The sequence below is a fragment of the Coenobita brevimanus genome, chromosome 103 (assembly GCF_032717465.1).
Source record: "Coenobita brevimanus isolate Jiangsu-jjx chromosome 103, ASM3271746v2, whole genome shotgun sequence".
In the NCBI taxonomy this organism is placed as follows: domain Eukaryota; kingdom Metazoa; phylum Arthropoda; class Malacostraca; order Decapoda; family Coenobitidae; genus Coenobita; species Coenobita brevimanus.
Window position 1 is genome coordinate 33,254,504 of NC_137056.1, and position 20,679 is coordinate 33,275,182.

Consider the following 20,679-nt stretch of genomic DNA (forward strand, 5'->3'; position numbering starts at 1 on the left):
ACAATTAGACTGTGAATCTTATCCACCAGTTGTTTTCTGCCCTTCAGTACCCAATTAAAGATTCCATCTGGTCCTGGGGCTTTCCTTACATCTTGAGTTTCCAGTAATATATACACTTCCTGTACTTCCACTTTTATATCTCTTATCACTACATTTCTAGTCACTCCCTCCCCTTCCACAAACTCACTTTCATTAGTGAAAACTGACTGGAAACGTTTGTTCATTATTTCTGCTTGCATTGCCGCATCTTTATAGACCTCTCCTTCTTCTTTCAGTTTGGTGATTCCTTCCTTTTGTTTCAGTTTGCCATTGACAGATCTATAAAATAGTTTGGGTTCATCCTTACATTTGTCTATTATACCTTTTCAAAAATCCTTTTTCCTCCTCTCTACGTATTCTTGAGTAATCATTTCTAGTTCTTTTATATTCTTCCTTTGTTCTGTTGCTACCTCTCTTTCTCCAGTTGTTTCATGCCTTATCTCTTTTTTTTTTCTATCATACACCTTCTATTAAACCACTCTTTTTCTGTCTCCTCTATTACTTACAAGTTTGCATCTCCCTGCTACCCACCTGGTAAGGGGATGGGTCTGTTATGATGTGGCAGGGGTAAACCAGCTCTGCTGTCGGGCCCTGCTGCGGATGTCACTGATTGCATTGCGCAATTGACCCTTGCGCGGTGTGGTACGGTGACGATCTGTCTATTCTCCCCTTTGGGGCTAAGATGCGAATGAATGTGTCTGAATGGATGAGTAAATGAGGAGTGTGTCGTCCTGTCTCAGTTACCTCCCTTTCCTAGGGGGAAGCAGCCTAGGTATATAGATAGACAGATTTTTTCTGTTTTCTTTCCCCCTTACTCTTGGCACAAATTTTTCAGCTCCCGAATCATAGAAGCCTAAAAAAATATCCCAGTTCCTCTGTATCTCTCTTGCTTCTCCGAATTTTCTCCAATCTGCATTTTTGAAAAATTTTCTCAATCCTCTAAAGTTTGCTTTCCCAAAGTTGTATCTTCCCTGCCTATAAAGCTCGTCCCTTGGCTCCACATTCCCTGTTATCAACTTGAACTCAGAGTCCACTTGATCACTTTTTCCAATAGGACACAGATATTTCAAGGATTCTACTACATTGGGTTCTTTGGTAAACAGTAAGTCTAGTCTTGCTGGTGTGTCCTCTCCTCGGAACCGTGTCTCTTCTTTGACCCATTGCGTCATCACATTGTTCATTGTTATATTTAATAATATAGTGCCCCATGAATCTTTGCTGCCTCCTGAGTCCCATTCCTCCCAGTTCACCTCTTTACAATTGAAGTCACCCGTTAAAATTATATTGTTACTTTTCTCAGTCATTTTCTGTAAATAGCCATGTCTGACAACATTTCCTGGTATTCATCATCACTTCATGCTTTTGTCTCAGGGGGAACATACACTATGCCATATCTCTCTTGCTATTCTCTCCAGTTTCTAATTTCATATTTATCACTTCAGCCCTGGCTTCTCCCAATTCCACGGTATCTACATTATGTTGTTCTTCACTGCTGTCATCACTCCTCCTCCCGTTCTTTCTCTTCTGTCTCTTCTCCACAGTTTGTATTCACCATCTCCCATATGAACATCAATATCTTCTCTTAATTTGGTCTCTACAAAGCACATAACATCGGGTTCATGTACCCTTAGAAAATCGTTGATTTCTAGCCATGCTGATATTAAACCATCAACATTAGTATATGCCACCTTCCAATTCTTTTTGATGTTTTTTATACCCTCTTTTCTCCTTCTTTCCGCCGGTACCACTTCCTTAATTTCTGATCCATGACTCTCCAATAAAACACTGTCTTTCCTTCCTCCGTTGTCTGTTCGTTTTTTGCCTTTGCTTCCTGTACTAACTCCTTTATCTTAGCTCTTTCTTCCTCATTTGCATCTCTCCTTATCCAAACATTTTTTAACCCTTCCTTGTCTGATAATTTCCATGTTCTACTGATAATTTCATTAACTGTTGCTTGGGACTTAAACTTTACCTTCAATGGCCTTGCCCCTCCTTCCTTGTACTTTCCTAACCCACCTCTTCAATCTCTTCTTGAACTTCGTGGTTTTCCTCCGTGACTAGTGATATTATTTCTTTAACCTTCCTCAGTTCTTCTCTTTCTCTTTCTGATCTTATTGTCATACCTTTATCTTTAACTCCTGAAATTATTACACATTTTTTCTTATCTGCTACATCTCTAACTAAAGATTCTTTACTGTACTTCTCAGTACCCTAACCACTTCCTTCTCCACTTTTTCCTTGCTTTGTTGTTCTATAATCTCTTTCAGATTTACATTTCCTTCTTCCTGAATTTTCTTCCACCCCTTATGTTGCTCCTTGACTTCTTTATTGTGCTCGTCCTGTATTCTTGATTTGGATTCATACTCATCTAGTTTGTTTTTCATCCTGTCCCTTTCTTCTTCTAACCTCATATTCTCTCTCTTAAGCTGATTTATTTCATTAGAGGCTGATTCATTGCTAACTTTTAATTCGGTAAGTTCTCTTTCTTGTTCGTCACTGCGTGTACTAATTTTTTCCAGTTTATTCCTTAAGCTTTTGATCTCATTTTCCTGCTCTGTGGTCCGTTCCTGTAACTCTTGAATTACTGCCCATACCTTTTTTATCTCCTTGACATTCCTCTCTGCTGTTTTCTCTACACATGCTGTTCTTGTTAGGTTCAACTTAATACTTCCATTTCCCACATCCTCGTCGCAGAAGCTCTCAAACTCTTTCTCGCCACTTGTAAACATTGCACCGTCCCTTTCCACCATGATTCAGCCATATGGAGACTTTCTGTTTTCACTATATCTTGTTCTTTATATGAGCAAAGCCACGTTTTTTTTTTTTTTTTTACTGCTGTCCAATGGGATCACCGCTCACGCACTTATTAACATGATCACAAATAGGCTGGTCTTCTTTTCGTCGCTGATTTTGCGATTATTTCTCCACGGTCCAGGAAGAGCTCTGTCTCTGTCGGTGACCTGTGTGTGTGTGTGTGCAGGTAAGTGGATGGGCAGGTTGAGGGGGTGGGTGGGCAGGTTAAGGGGGGAGGGGGTAGGCAGGTTGGGAGGGGGGGCACATGGGTGGGTAGGGAAATGAACTTGCAAGTACTGTACTGTATGTGAGAATAAAACTTTAGGTGGGTGGGTGAATGGGGAAGTGAACTTACAAATACAGTATGTGAGAGTAAAGTTGCACATGCAGATGTAAGAGGGATACCTTCAGTATGATGGAATGACCAAGTTGAAGAATACATGAAATAGGTTAAATAGGAAAGAAATGCAGAGACGGGTGTGAGGAGTGCATGTTCAAACAAGGATAACTGGAGGCTCTTGTGCCATGTCCCTACCCCATGGAGGATTTTCCAGATGGAATGATGCATCAGAGTTAGAAATAGAAAGTAATTTGGCTACTTCTGTGTCACCCCCTATTTATCTTGAGATTCTTGACCACAGCAATCCCTCAATTATCCGACGTAATAAAGCCGAAGGCATGCCTAGGTAATGGCTGCATCCGGATAATGGACTTTCCCCTGGCCACCATTCATATATAACCTGACTTTGAAAGCCAGTGTAAAAGGTCACTACAAATCATTGTACAACACTTGTTTGTGTTGTTTAAAGCTACTCTGTCTGGTCTAGCAGACCTATAAACCACAGCCAAGCAATTACCATGGTCAGGGATGTTAAAGTTATAGGAAGTGAGGAATGTATGCAGCAGCATAAACTATTGATTTGTGATATGGTGCTTAAAGAACGACTGATGAAAAAGAGGACTTAAGTACCTAGGAGGAAAGTATGGAAGCTGAAAGACCGAGTAGTAAGGGATGCCTTCTATAGCGAGATGAGGAGTGGTGGCTGAATAGGGAGCTGTAGACAGAGGCGTTGATGAACAGTACAGAGCCCTCAAGAACAATCTCTTGAGAGTTACTGATGTAACATGCAGTTGGACAAGAGGACCACCAAGACATGAAGTAACTTGGCAGTGGGATGAGGGTGTAGAAGCTGCAGTTAAGGAGAAAAGAAGGCTTCTCCGGGAATGCAAGAAGGGTGGTAGCAAGGAAGAATACTTGGCTGCCAAGCATAAGGCTAGAAGAGATGTATACAGGGCGAGGTCTGAGTCACAGAGACTTTTACCAGATAACCTAAATCATGGGGAAAGGAAAAATAAGATATTTAAGGTGGCAAATCAGATGAAGAGGGATAATCGGGATATTATAAGTGAGCATAGTGTGTGAAGAATGATGAAGGAAGGGTAGTGGTGAACAGTGAGGATTTTAAAGATGCATGGAGAGAGCATTATAGCCGGTTGTTGAATGAGGAGTTTGACTGGGACAGGGGAGGTTTGGAGCCAGCAGATCCAGTGTTTGGCCCTTGGTCTTTGATTGATTCTGCTACTGTGAGTGAGGCAATAGGCAGGATGAAGGTGGGGAAGGCAACAGGTGTGTCTGGGTTGACTGCCAAAATGTTGAAGGCCTCAGGAGATATAGGGATGAGGTTAGTCACTGACCTGATAGATATGATTATTTATTAGTGTGTTGTCCCAGATGATTGGCTGAAGAGTGTGATTGTAAATGTGTATAAAGGGAAGGGTGATGCCCTGGAAAGAGGAAATTATAGAGGTATAAAGCTTTTAGATCAGATAATGAAGGTAATGGAGAGAGTTTTAGAAGGTATGATTAGAGAAAGAGTGAATATTGATGAGATGCAGTTTGGGTTTATGCCAGGTAGGAGGACCACTGATGCCATATTCATTGTTCGATAGCTTCAGGAAAAATATATTGGTAGGAGAAGGTATCTGTATTTTGTTTTTGTTGATCTGGAAAAGGCCTTTGACAGAGTCCCTAAAGAGGTGGTGAAGGAGGCAATGAGAAAGCTTGGCTTGGAGGAGTGGCTGGTTAGGGTGGTTATGGCTATGTATGTGCGTGCTCGCACCTAGGTAAGAGTGAATGGAGATTTGAGTGATGAGTTTTCCGTGAATGTTGGTGTGCATCAGGGGTCAGTTTTGAGTCCCATGTTGTTTATTACAAAGAACATATTAATCAGGTTGTAAGAGGGTGTAACTTTCATATCAGAAATCTGTACTCAGTGAGAAAATTCCTGAATAGACAGTGCCTCTTAACACTGGTCCATGCAGTGGTCTTGTCTTGTGTTGATTATTGTAATTCACTGTGGGTTGGTCTTCCAAATAATATACTAACAAAAGTTTAGTCTGTGTTGAACAGGGCAGCACGACTTATCTTTGGTCTCCCCCCGAGAACCTCAACTACCCTGTTTCTGATTGAGTTGCATTGGTTACCAGTAAAGGCTAGAATTGAATTTAAACTGTGTCTTATTACATTCAAGGTTCTTAAGTTTGGTGAACCGAAGTATCTTGCTGAATTATTACAACTCCCATCGGCACGCCCGGGTGTGATGTTACGCAGTGAAGATGACTCCTTGCGTCTTGATGAGCCAGGAGCCATTCACCGGTCATCTTTCTCTGATCGTTCTTTTGTGTATAAAGCCCCTAGATTATATAACAGATTGCCATTGTCCATAAGACAACTCTCTACTGTTGAATCCTTTAAGAGACAGCTGAAAGCCTTTCTTTTTTCAAAATGCAATGACCTGGAGAGAGGCACTATGACGGATGATTATAGGGTTTAATTATTGCCACTTTCATGTATATATGATGTAGCTTGTATTATATACAAGAAATGTCACAATTCTTGTAATTGTAAAAATAATGTATGGGTGTCGAGCGCTAGTGAATTCCCAAAGGAAGAACTGGCACTTTTGAGAAACAAAAGGCCAGATTATTATTATTATTATTATTACTTGAAGCCCTCTCACGTGTTTTTAGAAACGGACTCCCGTGGGAGATGTTGAATGCTGATGATTTGGTGTTGATTGCAGAGAATGAAAGGGAGGTGGAGGAAAGGTTTAAGAAGTGGAGAGATGGTATGGGGCACAAGGGTTTAAGGGCAAATGCAGATAAAACAAAAGTGATGATATCTAGGGTTGGTGACGGTGCTGTCAGAGACGAGGGAGAATGGCCATGTGCAGTTTGCCACAAGGGTGTGGAAAGCAATTCTATCTTGTGCGGTGTTTGTGCTAAATGGGTGCACAAGAGATGTAGTGGTATCAGAGGTAGACTGCTAGATAATGCTGATTTTATGTGTACGGCATGTCGGGGAGAGCAGGTGAAGATTGTCAGGCGTGAAAGGATTGAACTTGCTGGTGATTCTCTTGAATGTGTGGAAGAGTTTTGTTATTTGGGAGACATGTGTGCTGGAGGTGGGGCTGGAGCTAGCTCTGTAGCTAGGGTTGAGAAGTGGTTGGAAGAAGTTCAGGGAGCTCTTGCCTCTTCTGACATTGAGAGGGCTTTCCCTAAGTGCTAAGGGGGCTTTGTTTGCAGCATGTGTTAGGAGTGTAATGCTGTATGGTAGTGAGACCTGGGCAGTTAATGAGGAGGATATTCGCAGGCTTAGACGTACAGAAATGACAATGATTAGGTGGATGTGTAGTGTGTCCCTGCGTGCAAGGTCCGGGGGAGCTGGGTTTATGATGGAAGAATTGAGAGGTAGGATGGGACTGGAGTGTATTGGTGTTGTGATGAGGAGAGGTAGATTGAGATGGTTTGGACATGTGGAGAGGATGGGGGATGATAACTGGGTGAGGAAGGTGAGAAGTGTTAATATTGGCGGTGGGGTTATGAGGGGTAGACCGAGAAAGACATGGGACGAGGTCATTAAGTGTGACCTCAGGGTTAAGGGACTGAACAGGGAGGCTGCAATGGATCATGCAGCGTGGAAAGCCGCCATTAGGTGACCAAGGTCGACGCATGCAAGCATGTTGGAGCCTTTAAAAATGAAACGAGGCAGACCCATCAAGCACAGACAAGCAGTCACCACTGCAGGGCCATGCCTGCGTACAGTGACGTGAAAACATGAAAAGAAATTGCTACATAAGAACAATGTATTGGGCACACAAAACATAAGGGTAGAATGGAATAAAATCATGGTAAAATAAAATAAAATCATGGTACAATACAGTTAGCTAGAATAAAATCAGTCAACTCTCATAATTCGACCACCCTGCATTAGTCTTACCCGGGATCTCCCGCTTCTTCAGAGTCATCACTACCCTCTTCCTTTTCCCTGGTGAAGGGGCCATCATCACACAACCTAGGAAGAGGCATGCAAGGAATAGCAAGGCCTGAAGCAAATAGGAAACAACCACAAAAGCCATCACGTGCACTGTCTGAGAGAGATGTTTACTACAGTGTTGCCACACGGGAACTGAGAACAACTGAGGGGATCTCTAGCAGTCGCTGGGTAACCAACCCAGCCAGACAGGGCGGTGCAACCGGGCTATTCCCACCCAGCCTGGTGCAAAAATGTTTGCGAGGCCATAATTTCTGCCCAGATGCAAGCATTTTGTCTGGATATTTTGAAGAAATGTATGATTAATGGTTTCAAACAGCCAGATTACAGTGTCTGGTTAATGGATGGTCCAGGTAATGGTTGTCCGGATAATAAAACGATTACTGCATATAAATTGTGGCTACTCTAAAATACTGACTTATCATCCTCATTTTTATATTTTTTAAAATATGGCTTTGACAGGTATTTATACAGGTAAGCCCTTAATTCACGCGAGGGTTACGTTCCCAGGCCCTTCGCGTATGTGGTAAATTCGCGTATACATTCTGCCCTTGTGTGCACATAATTACGCATGTCTACTAAGTACACTCAGTCCTCAAGTACCACGGGCAATAGGGACTGGACAAGGACCGTGGTACCCAAATCCGCGTCACTCAGACAACATGTTTTTGTGTATAATGGTACAATGTGTTCTGGCGACTTTTCATAACTCACTTTTGCCCCTTTTTACAACCTAACCCCACGTAAATTAACCCTTACTTGCACCCACCATCAGGTAGAACAATGAGACGTAACTATTGTTATTTAAAAAATCAGTGGTATTAAAAATAGCATTAACAAAAACAGAAGTTGGGCTGGGTACCCTTTAATTGATACGTAGCTCCATGGTATTTTCCTCCCTCCCCTCAACCCCATTGTTGTTGTCAAAGTTTCGCCATCTCTTGTATCATGTCAGGAGAGACCTTAGGCCATATGGTTAGATGAAAATTCATGGGTTTGACGGCTTTAGGGGACGAAACAGAACAAAAATGTGTGCTAACCAGAAAAAATTACATTCATCCTCGTGTTATCTTGAGTTAGCGTTCCGTTTCACATTCTTCATTTGATATCGCGCTTCCCTACACTTTTCAGACAGACTAAGCATATGGCTAAACTGCTCAGTCAGTCCGAAATGTGTTGGGAAAAGCGATATCGAATGAAGAATGTGAAACCGAATGCTAACTCACAAGAACACATTGATGAAAGAGTACTATTTTTTTTTTTGGTTTGCAAACATTTTCGTTCCATTTCGTCCTCTAAAACTGCCAGGCCCATAAATTTTAGTCTAACCATACGGCCTAACGTCTCTCCCGAAGGCCACATGATACGAGAAGGCGAAACTTTGACAACATTATCGGTGGGGGGTGGGGAATGAATGCCGGGAAGCTACGTATCAACATAAGGGTACCTAGCCCGACTTTTTTGTTGATGCTATTTCTAATATCATTGGTGATCTTAATTACAATGATTATATCACTGTTTTACCTGATGGTGCATATAAGTGGGGGTAATTTACGTGGGGTAAGGTGGTAAGGAGGAGTAAAAATGACAATTTCTCTGACGTTCCACATAACGCCCTATAGGCCTAAGCCTCTCAGTCAGTTTCAGGACAAATATAAACTTTCAGTGCTACAAGGTTCGCATCACTTCCTTCGCACGATCTTTATCTTCTCTTGGTCCTTCCAAATCGTTATGATGGTGCTTTCATGTACTCCACACTTTTTTGCCATTTCGGTAAACGTACGCTTTACTTAAAGCAGTAGAAGGACCTTACCAATTCAATTCATATTCCTCCAGTTTGTTTTCGGTGTTTTTCTGACTATTTTAAGGGTGATAAATTACAACTTCCTGCAGAAAAACTTCCCACATTTTATCATCACGTTCCTTAAGCCATACCTATGATTGTCTTGACGTACTCAAAGGTGGTTTTCGTCTCCCAATTTCCCAACTGAATGCTAGGTTAGATTAGGTTAAATTATTAGGTATAGTTAGGCTAGGTTAGGTCAATTGTAGTTAAACATTTAGGACAGGCCCTTTCACTGTAACCCTGACGAGTCAAACGAGTTGACATAGTGTAACACAGCTAAAAACAATGGGGAAACAGATTTAGCATGAAACGATTATTTACCTCCCATAAGTAATCCGAAAAATACAAGACTATCAGGAAGAAGATTGAAGAATGTGGAACTGAACGCTAACTTGTGAGAGAACATGGATGGAAGTAATTTTTTTTTCTGGTTAGCAAACATTTTCATTCAGTTTTGTCCCCTAAAACTGCGAAACTCATACGACTGTGAGGTAAAGTCAGTGAGATGCGAGAAAGGATTTTATAGCTGTATGCTCAGTCGGTCCGAAACGTGTTGGGAAGCACGAATTCGAACGAAAATGTGGAACTGAACACTAACTTACGAGAACCCATGGATGCAAGTTTTTTTTTTTTAATTAGGAAACATTTTCGTTCCATTTCGTCCCTTAAAACTGTGAAACTCAGTATGAGTGTGGGGTAGAATTAGGCGAGGCGCGAGAAAGGACATAACCGTATGCTCAGTTAGTTGGAAATGTGTTGGGAAGCACTAAATCGACCGAAGAATGTAGAACTGAACGCTAATTTACAAGAACACATGGATAAAAGAGTAACTTTTTGTCTAGCAAACATTTTCATTCCATTTCATCCCTTAAAACTGCAAAACCCATTATGAGTGGGTAAGAACTAGGTGAGGCATGAGAAAGGACTGATAACCATATGCCCAGTTGGTCCGAAATGTGTTGGGAAGCATGAAATCGAATGAAGAATGTGGAACTGAACCCTAACTCACGAGAACACATGGATTTTTTTTTTTTCCTGATTAGCATACATTTTCGTTCCGTTTCGTCCCCTGAAATTGCGAAACCCATAAATTTTGTCTAACCATTTGGCCTTGAGTGTGCCCATGAAGCATATTTCCATTCTGTATGCGTATTCATCTCACCACTGGGAACCCTAAGCCAGGAACGATGCTCGCCCAGTTGTTTCAAAACTAACCATAGGTTTTTCTCAAAAATATGCTCAGTGTGTTTCCCAGGCAAAATTTTTTCAACCTAACACCTAACCTATCCCACTAGGGCTGCTTGGCTTAGGTGGCTGGGTGTGGTATTGAGATCAATACCCATACAGAATGGAACTATGTGCCCAGGAAAAGTACCCAGAATTTAGAGGGTGACGTCATCGCGCGCGACTTTCAAATTTAGTCGCCAGGCCAGCTGGCTTCCCGCGTGAGCTCGAGTTTTTCCGCGTGTTGACATGACTTGTCTCATTATGCTGACCGAGTTAGAACAAAAATGTGTTACTCAACCACGTGTTACTCAAGGATTGAGTGTGAAGGGAGTGGAGAAGTGGAAGACAAGGGTTGGGGAGAGAAGAGAAAAAGGATGGAGGTGAGGAGAGGGGAATGAAGAGGTAGGAGATGGGTGTGGGGGAGAAAGAAGAGCGGATGGGTGGAGGTAAGGAGAGAGAAATGGAGAGGTGGAGTATATTACATCTGAATAATACTGTTTATGCACTACATACACCTTATAAACTAGCATAAAGTATGAAAAACAACAAAAATGTAAGAAATTTAACACTGAAACCTGACAAGAGCAGGTGTAGGTGGAGACACTTCAGCAGTCTGGTGCACAAGCCCTCACTGCCTCCCATATGCTACATTCTGCCTTCTTTATTGTCCAAACAGTTGACTCATTCACCCCAAACATACGGTTCCGAGTCAGTTCACAGGCATAGGTGGAGACACTTTAGCACAGTTTGGTGCACTAGCCCTCACTGCTTCCTGTATGCTACTTTCTGCCTTGTTTATTGTAAGAACAGTTGACTCACCCCAAACACACAGTTCAGAGACAATTCACCATGAAGTCAATTCACCATCAAAACATGGACGATTCCCTGTCATTCTATAAATATACTTATTATTGATTTATTAATACTTTAATAACTAATTTTCAGGGGGATTTTATAACTCATATAAGTAAAAAACTAGTGTACTGTACTTGCTAGATAAACTGGTATGTAAATAAATGACGGGGAATCGTCCTGACGGAGAATTGTCGCCAACATTCCTCCCTTAAGTTTGTCCAACACTTTAACTTTGTCAGCAACATCACTTTACGAGTCCGTTTTGGTGTGTTACCACATGCATCACTAGCACTACGCTTAGGCCCCATGTTGGCAGACAAGGAAAGCAATCATTGGAAGGCAGAAAAATACGCCACAAATAACGATTCGCGAGTCACGCATGGTTCGACCGTCGGATTCAAACTGACTGTGTGGTGTGTGGTAGACCGACCCACACACACACACACACACACACACACACACACACACACACACACACACACACACACACACACACACACACACACACACACACACACACACACGCATATATGTATGCACACGGGCAGCAGGTAGGCATTTTTATATTTTATTTACTTGTATATTAAAATTATTTATTTGAATACTATAATTTTATGTTTTAATTATTGTACGAAAAATTTGTGGATAACCGAAATCGCGTGAATTAAGGGCTTACCTGTATAAATATATACAGTGGAGTCTTTTTTATCCGAAAATCATGGAACTTTCAAAGTTTCGTTTAATTGATTATTTATATACAGTATCCTCACGTCCAACACGGTAATATTGTCATGCATGGGTCCTGTGTTGGACCAAAAACGTGTTGGACAAACAACAATGCTTATGGGGAAAAATGAATTATGTCAGCAACCCTAGGAAAAGTCACCCTAAATACCTACCATATACCTATATTTATATTGGTACTACTGTAATTGTAATAAATGATACTAAATAATAATAAATAATACTAAATGATAACTAACCTTTTAGGATAATGTTGGTGGGCTTGCTGGGAATGGAAGGTGATATCCGAGACTAGGTAGTCCTACTGGGTCCCTGGAGGATGGCTGCTGGCGTCACTAGCGGGTAATGGCTGCTGCTCCTCCTCGACCACCCTCATAAATCCTTTGAAATTCCTCTCCCCTTTCTTCTGCCTCTCAATGAATTCTAGCTTGGAGCCTGAGGGAGGTGCCGCCGCTTCTTGGGGTTCTTAGAAGGCTTCCTAGGCATCGTGAGCAGGGTAAATACAGTAGCAAGGGCAGAAAATGCAGCGAGAAAAAAGCACCGTCCAATGCGAATTATGCAACTGAGTGGCGCTGTGGCGGGAGAAATTTAAACAAAACATCACGTGAGAGCAGAAGCGTTTTTCATTGGGCGACGTCACGATAGCAGGCGGGGGAGGCTACTTGATCGGAAGTTTTGATTGTCTGTCAGCGTCACAGGAACGTCCAGTATGACCGTGTTGGACCAGGGGTGATCGTGCCAGAGGCGAACTCGGCGGATTTCGCCCACTTCTCGGAGCTCCGTCAGTGTTATGCTTACGCACCCGTTTTACAGTACATAAATCATATTAAATAGTACTAATTTTTTGCTCTCCGTGCTGGACAAACGCGAGTTGGACGCGAGGGTATTGTATATAGATATTTTTTATGTGTCCGACTCTGGGCAAAGGCTTCAGGGGCTATTTCTCGGAGGCTGTTGCCTATCCCAAGGCCCAGTAGTTCTCCTACACCTCCACATGTCACCACTTCGGTGCTAACACCCACCATCCATATTGAATACATGCAAGGGCTGTCTCATTAAGGGCTGTCTCATTCAGTACTGGTGTATTGGTATTAGCGGGGATATTTTTACGACATGTCGGCTGGTCTTATGGTAGATCAGTAAAGTCTACTTTTATTTTAAATGAAATTCAAATCCTTAAACCGTTCCCAGCCCCAGCTGGGATTTGAACCTGGGTCCGGTAGGACTGTAGGCCACCTCACTACTGATCGAGACACTGCCTGTAATAATATGTAGGATAAAAGGGAACAGTATTGTACTCACCCATCACCCATTTGTGGCGACGTCTAGCCCACCACCACCACAAGCACCCCAAAAGCCACTCAACCATCACCAAAACACTTAATACACTGTAGTAACTCCATATGTAACTGCACCTTTGTAACCGTAATAGCAACTGTCAACTTAAATAAATCTTTACTCAATAAATATAAATAAACCTTCACCAAAACAATTACGTAATTCACTGTAAGCAGTTTGAACAAATATAGCAACCGTAAACTAAGGCTAGTGGTGCGAAACAAGCCCGCCGTGTTTGAATTTTTGGATAGATTTCAGATTTTTGCGGTTAATCAAAATGAGAACGCTTTAGTAAAACCTACGGTTAATGGCATATTACGGTTAAAAGAATTTCGGATAAAAGAGACTCCACTATATGTATATATATATATATATATATATAGCTGGCTGAAATAATTACAGTGAGTCCTTGATTTACGAAAGGGATAGGGACCCAAAAAACCTTTCGTAATTCGAAATTTCGTATATCGGAACAAGTTTCCCCATTGAAATATACATATAAACAGGGGGATGCATCCCAGGACCCCCTCGGACCCCTACCTAAACTTTACCCCCCCTCCCCCCATTAAGAAGTAAGCAGTACATGGATACAATTGTAGAGAAGAAGATGGCCATATTCTTGTACATCACCATTTTCTTCGTCACAACAGCAAGGCCTAAAGCATGCCCAATCTCTGAGACTCCCTGCCTCTCCTCATGGGTCTTATAATTTCCAATTTCTTTTTCAGAATTAGAGTATGGTGCTGCTGCTTCTTTGCAGTGGGCACCCCCAATGCTGGAGATGATGAAGGGTGCTTGGGAGGCATGGCGAAGCAATGCGAAAACGTGAAGGGCTGCAAAAATATCCTTGCATACAGCGAGGCTGTGAGGAGAGGAGGGACGTGGACTCAACTGAGAAGTGTGCAAAAATTTTTTTACAAGAGAGGGGTTAGTTTGCTTTCTCTCGGCAAGCGAGTGCGGCGCTATGCACCGTGCCCATTTTGAATTTTTCGTACAGTATTCCATTAACCCCTTCATAGTTGCCGGCCTTGAACAACACTTCACTGTTTCGGTGTGAATGACGTTGAGTTAGGGCATTATAAAAAACTGCAAACAATTACGGGAAGGAAACGAAGGTTACTGGTGTGTGTACATGACCCTACTCTACCATCTCATCAGTCAGGCATTCTCTGCACTCCACGCCGATGTTTACATGCTTATGTTACATGCTCCATAATTTTGAGTAAGTTTCTTTGAGCAAGAGAATTTACCACCCTCAAAATAGAAAAATATAGAAGACAAACTAGGGGAATATGATCTGAATTGGTATGGTCTTTAGGCTGTATGCTTACACAAAAGATTATGGGTTTTACAGTTTTAAGAGACGATATGGAACAAAAATGTTGGCTAATCAGAAAAAAATTACTTCTTCGTCCCACATGTTCTCATAGGTTAGCATTCAGTTCCACATTCTTCGTTCGGTATCACTCTTCCCAATATATTTCGGACCAACTGAACACAGTTATTTCTGCTCCTTAGAGTTAGTGTACATTTACTGCGTATTCTTTTGTTTGTTCTTATTTGTATGAGTGAAAGAGAGAGGACTTATACAAACAATAATGTATTCCATTATCACTTTCATAGCTGCTGGCCCTGAACAACGCCTTACTGTACTGATGTCAATGACGTTGAGTTAGGGTGAGCTAAAAGAAACTGTGAGCAATTATGGGAAGGGAATGAGGGTCATTGATGTGTTTACACAACCCTACTCTACCACCTTAAGCAGTCTGGTGTTCACAGTTCATTTCGTCCCAGATGTTTTCGGCTGATGTAACATGCATCCTAATTTTATTAATTCTTACACAAATCATAGCAAATCACAGGATATGTTTAGGGGGGGAAAATAAAAAGAAAGCCAGATGTGCCAGACGAGTCTTTTCACATATGTAAGAAAAAAGAAATTGATTTTAGAACTTTGAAAAAATGGTCCCAAGGCCAACCACGGGAGCACGCAAATACTGTATCTGAACCCACAGCCATTGAGGGGGCTAAACATACATTTTACTTTAAGCAGTAAAAGCACCTTACCAAATCAGTTCTTCCTGATAGTCTGTTATATTTTTCAGCTTATTTCTGGGTTGGTAAATACAGTAAACGTTTCTTATTAAATCTGTTTCCCCGTCATTTTTAGCTGTTCTGGTGTGACAACTCTTGTTTATTTCGTTAACATAATGGTGGAAAGGACTGCTCTTCCCTAAGTATTTAACTAAACCTGGGCAAACCGAGCTTATCTGTAACCTAACCTAACCTCCAGTTGGGAAATTGGGAAACGATATCCACCTTTGAGCATGTTGAGTTTCTTCCACTGCACTGGAAATGATCGTAGGGGAAAGTGACGATAATAATGGGGAGGAAATTTTTCAGCAAGAAAAAGTAATTTGGCAAACTGAAAGTTGTCAGAAAATTACAGAATCAAGCTGGAGGATTATGAATTGAATTGGTAAGGTTTTTCTGCTGCTTCAAGTGTACAATGAAAGACACAAGTATCTTCCCAAAGTCTGACGAATATAGTGTGGAAAAATCGAACCATTTGAAACACACACTAGTAGAAACAGGGTTTTCATTGTATTTCACCTGGTGTAAATTTTCTTCAGAAGATAGTTGTGTCTTTCATTGTACATTTACTGGTAAATAAATCTCAGTCTAACAACTGTATTTCCAATTTGCTCTCAAGAGTGAGAGTATGATGCTGTTTCTTCTTTGCACCTGGTTCCCCGGATGCCGGAGATGATGCAGGGCGCTGGGGAGACATGGTGAAAACACAAAAAGATGAAGAACAGTGAAAAACAGCGTAACGTACAGCGAAGCTGAGATGAGAGGACGGACTTGACTCAACTGGGAAGCGCGCAAAAATGTGTTTACCAGAGAGGGGCTAGTTTATTTTCTTGCTGCAAGCGAGCACGGCGCTGTGCAGTGCGCCCATTTTGAATTTTTCGTATTTCCTCTCATATCGTTTTTCGTACCTTCGAGACAGATACTTTCGTATTGTGGAATTTGTCCTACATTTATCGTTTTCATACCATCGGAAATTCGCACTTCGAATTTTCGTATTTCAAGGACTCACTGTGCACTCAAACCTCAGTAACGCTATAAATATAGTGCAGACATGGGCTGTGGTACTTAAAACCATGATACTCAAACAATATGTTTACGTGTATGCTTGCACAACTCCGTCTGGCCACCCTACCCCAAGTAAACGACCTTGAGTGACATGCACCAATCACGTAATCAGTATAACTGCATAACATGACAATTGAAGAACATTAACATTTACATAACTGTAGGCAAATTTAGACTGCTTCCTGGGATGTTGATGTTGCATATCTCCCTGGTGCCCCCCTCCCCTATCCCACCTCCACCCCCTAGGATGATGTTGCCACTCCTGCACCCCCACCTTCATCATCCATGTCAAATCCTTCAAACTGACCTGATCATCTGGTGCAGAGATATTGTTAAAGTCAGAATCATGAGAGGTGGATGTTCTTGCTGTTGTGGAGCTGAGATGATAGAATTGCCCTCATCCTCTGGTGCAGAGAGATTGTTAAAGTCAGAGTCATTAGAGGTGGATGGTTCTTGCTGTTGTAGAGGTGTCTGCCACCTGACTTCAAGAAATTGGATGATGAGCTACTATTGACAGGGCATTGACCCTGGCATTAAAATTGACCATGTATGCCCTAACTCCACTCTGAACGATGGCCACATATGGTCTGCTCGTTCCTGATTAGGGTCGACATTGGTGATGGTGTGCGTCAGCTTCTCTACCATCTCCACCACTTCCACCAGGCTGCTTGTCAATGCCTCTCCTGCTGGCCTTTCATTTTCCACACTTTGTTGTTCTTGCTCCATAAGCCCTTATTCTTCCAGCTGATCTAACAGTCACAGCAAGCCAGGTACGTGACATCACTGCACGAGAATGAACTGCATAACTTTTAAACAAGCCCCATGTTAGTCAAGCTTTGTTGCAGAGTAGGTGACTGCGTTACGTCAAAACCGCGATAATGTAGTTTGAGTGTATTTCAGTGTTATATGTATACTTTGTCAGGAATAACTTAGCATAGGTATTCAGATATATTTCTTGTTATTTATGCTACATAGCATAACTGTAATTATTTCAGCAAGGAGACATTGAGGGAGAGGAGGAAAATTCCTTGTTTGTTCCCCCTCTAAAAATTCATTGGGGGGAAACTGTCCTCCCACTTCTGGCATCCTTGCAATCACTCCATCTATCTTGACATTTTCCACATATCCAATCAATTTCCAATAAAAACACCCACCCTTTTCAGACTTTTCCACACATGCCTCCACTTTCACCAAAACTCATGTTTTACTCTTGTCACTTGGTCCTCCATTGGATTAACAAACAGTTACCCACACTCATATTCCCATTTTCATTTTCACCGGTACAGTCCAGGGTCTGACTGCTCCATACTTCCTTATATCCTTCCTTCTCTTGCATACAGCAGTACATATATCCACCTCTGGCCTCTCCTTCACATCTCTTGCCTATAATTAATCCATACTCCCACTCTCACACACTCATCTCCTCATTTGGTCTCAGGTACCCTGCATATGTCAGCTTTTGTATCCTCAAGCACCTGAACAATCTCTCATTGTTTTATCATTTGCACTTCTCACATTCCAGATCACCATCCAGTTCTAATAAGGTTAGATTGGTAGGAAGTGTGAAACTTCCCAAGTTAAACATTGGATTGTTTGATCTGCCATATAAAGTGTCAGTTTGGATAACCTGTATGTATTTGCCATCCAGTAATTACTAGTATCATGAGGCAGGCAGAGATTGCTAACATTGTTCATGCTTTTTCAAGTGTCATAGAGTACAGTATCCTTCTTTCTTATACTCTTGTACTGTTTGCTTCATCTTGGTCTCACTTAAAAATAGTTCATATAACACCTTCCATCACCACTATGAGCAAAAATTTCAAACATCATAATACATTGAATTTCAGCGATACTGTTTTTGTATCACTTGTCATCATCATCATCATCATCTTATCATTTATAAATATTGTTTAGTGTACTTCATGTTTCATTTACTGTTGACATGCCATGGTAATACAGTGTGTAATGGAAATTTTTTATTTAGGTGCTGTTGTTGTCCCTGGGTGCTGGAGGTGTGGGACTTAACCTGGTAGGAGCTAATCATCTCTTCTTGCTCGACATGCACTGGAATCCGCAGTTAGAGAACCAGGCTTGTGATAGGATATATCGGGTGGGACAGACCAGGCCAGTCACAATCCACAGGTAAGATAAGCAAGCAAAAATGGCAAGTATCTGACATATTTCAGATTATTCATTATTTTGCCTCTTGACATCGGTGGTGTCTCTATCCACAAGAAGCAGTCTTGGGGATCACTTGCAAACTCCACCATGCTCTGTAGAATCGGAGGACATACACTCATCCACGTTTTTTTGTGGTTTCAGCTTACACCATTTCAGTTATTCATGGATGAGTAAACCATAAAAAAATACACAGTTTTAAGGTGCTTTTTGTGATTATTAAAAAAAAAAAAAAAATGTTAATAATCATAATCCAAACATATTCTTCAAGCTAGTAATCTGTAATGTGTGGTGATGCTTGGGGCATTACAAAGAGTTTTTATGCAATCATATTGTCAATTTATGGCAGTGGGGGCTGTTTTAGATAGTTTTTCAATATTCATAGATTTTTATTACAGGTGTATCTGTTCCCTAACACCAGCTAAAAACAAGGGATGGGTGTATATAATTTGTGCCTGAAATAGATGCTTTTGCTGACATGACTTTATCATGCAGCATAGAAAGCAAAATTGTTCTTAAGGCTTTGAAGGAAATGAGACATGGTTTGCCCCCCCCCAAATTCATGGAAATTAGACTTACTCAAACCCCATGAATGCCAGAAGCAGCAAATTCTTGCAAGCCTGAATTTGCACCTCAGTTTTTTTTACTATAGCTGGACACTGGTAGTACTGATAGATGATACAAGCCACCACTTGAAAGCCTGGGTGACTTCAAAAGAACACGGAATCACAAAAGTGATGCCCTGAGGTATGATCCCTTGTGCCTGAGCGTCACGCAAGTGACGCCTCACGGTTAAGGGGTTAAACAACTCTCCTTTGCTTTTATTTGGTTGCAGTGACAGTGTTCCAATCCACTGTGCTGACTGCCTTTTTGTTTCAACATCTTAACCATACATCCACGTTTCTCACCTGTTATGACATTTTTCAGAGAGTTTTCATCAGCATTCTAGCAGTCAAACAGTTCCTGACTGACTCTCTTATGGTTCTCTTTTTGCTCATCTCTCAGCAGACATAGCACAAATTTTGCAGCAACACAATGCATCTTCACTTTTTTGTTTAAAATTGTGTGGCACGAACTTTTACAAATGCTTACTTCTTCAGAAACTTCATAGACAGTGAGGCAAAGCATGCACATTCTCAGCATGACTGTTGTCTCTTAAGGTAGAAGCCTCTCCAGATTTGAGATCGTCTTCATTGGTGGTTGTTCTTGATTTGAACTGCTGGAACCACTTGTGACATTGCATACGGCTCAAACAATCCTTCCCGTAAGCCAGTTGCAACATGTGAAAAGTCTCCATAAAAGTTTTTCCCAATGTGAAAAAAAATTTCACGCAAACATGTTGCTCCTTAAGATCTTTCATTGTTCATCCTGCAGTAAATTGCCAAGTGCACTAAACACATGTTCACTCAAGTGCATGTACCACAGTGACAGTGATGTGATGTGATGTGGCTAGTGCTAGACTAAAGCTCAGAGTCGCCGCTACACAGCATTCCTGTCACAGTCATGCTGTGCCGGGTAGTTGGTGTGCTATTTAAAAAGTTTGGTCACTTCTTGGACAGACTTTGCATGAGAACAGTGGGAATTCGAGCAGTCTACATCCATCTGTACAATTAGTTTACAATATCTTAGTTTCCTACCCATTTTACCCCAAACTATCCCTCTCCTCCTCATGATTTCTGAGTTATTATAAAGGCTATAGAAGTGGGGCCTGATGTACAAGTGGAATATGTTAATAGAGGACTGCTTGGATAGCGAAAACCCATATAATGGAGTGGGGAAAATAGTGGACAAAATGGAGTTAGGTTAACTGATCCCCACCAGCCCAGGTCCAGGTAATTTTACCGAAGTATAAAGGTTACAAACACCTTATATGCACCAATAACACTACCATATGCCCTTTAATAGTGCATAATTATGGTTGTGGAGGCATATGGAAGGAGGAAATAGCATGACTACAGTATGTAAACATACTTGTAAAGTAGTACGAGTGCTGTCTGGTTGAGCCAGCCTAAAGTCTCTCCACCACTGCAGGGGCTGGCTACATGTTCTGTTACTGAGGCACAGCACAGAACACAGTAGTGGCACCTTTATAGGTTGGCTAAAGATTCCTCTTCCCCATCTTACTTGTCGGAGACGTCAGGAGAACCTCTATCTCCAGGGGCAATTC

General features: G+C 41.6%; 1 protein-coding gene across 1 annotated transcript in view; it reads left to right on the plus strand.

Annotated features, from left to right (window-relative positions):
• The window catches only part of LOC145415667 (uncharacterized), a 547,996-nt gene that overhangs the window by 517,285 nt on the left and 10,032 nt on the right, over positions 1–20,679 (plus strand). The window contains exon 26 of the mRNA XM_080284883.1: positions 18,319–18,476. Coding sequence (XP_080141009.1) covers positions 18,319–18,476 — 158 coding nt within the window. The remainder of the gene's footprint in view (positions 1–18,318; positions 18,477–20,679) is intronic.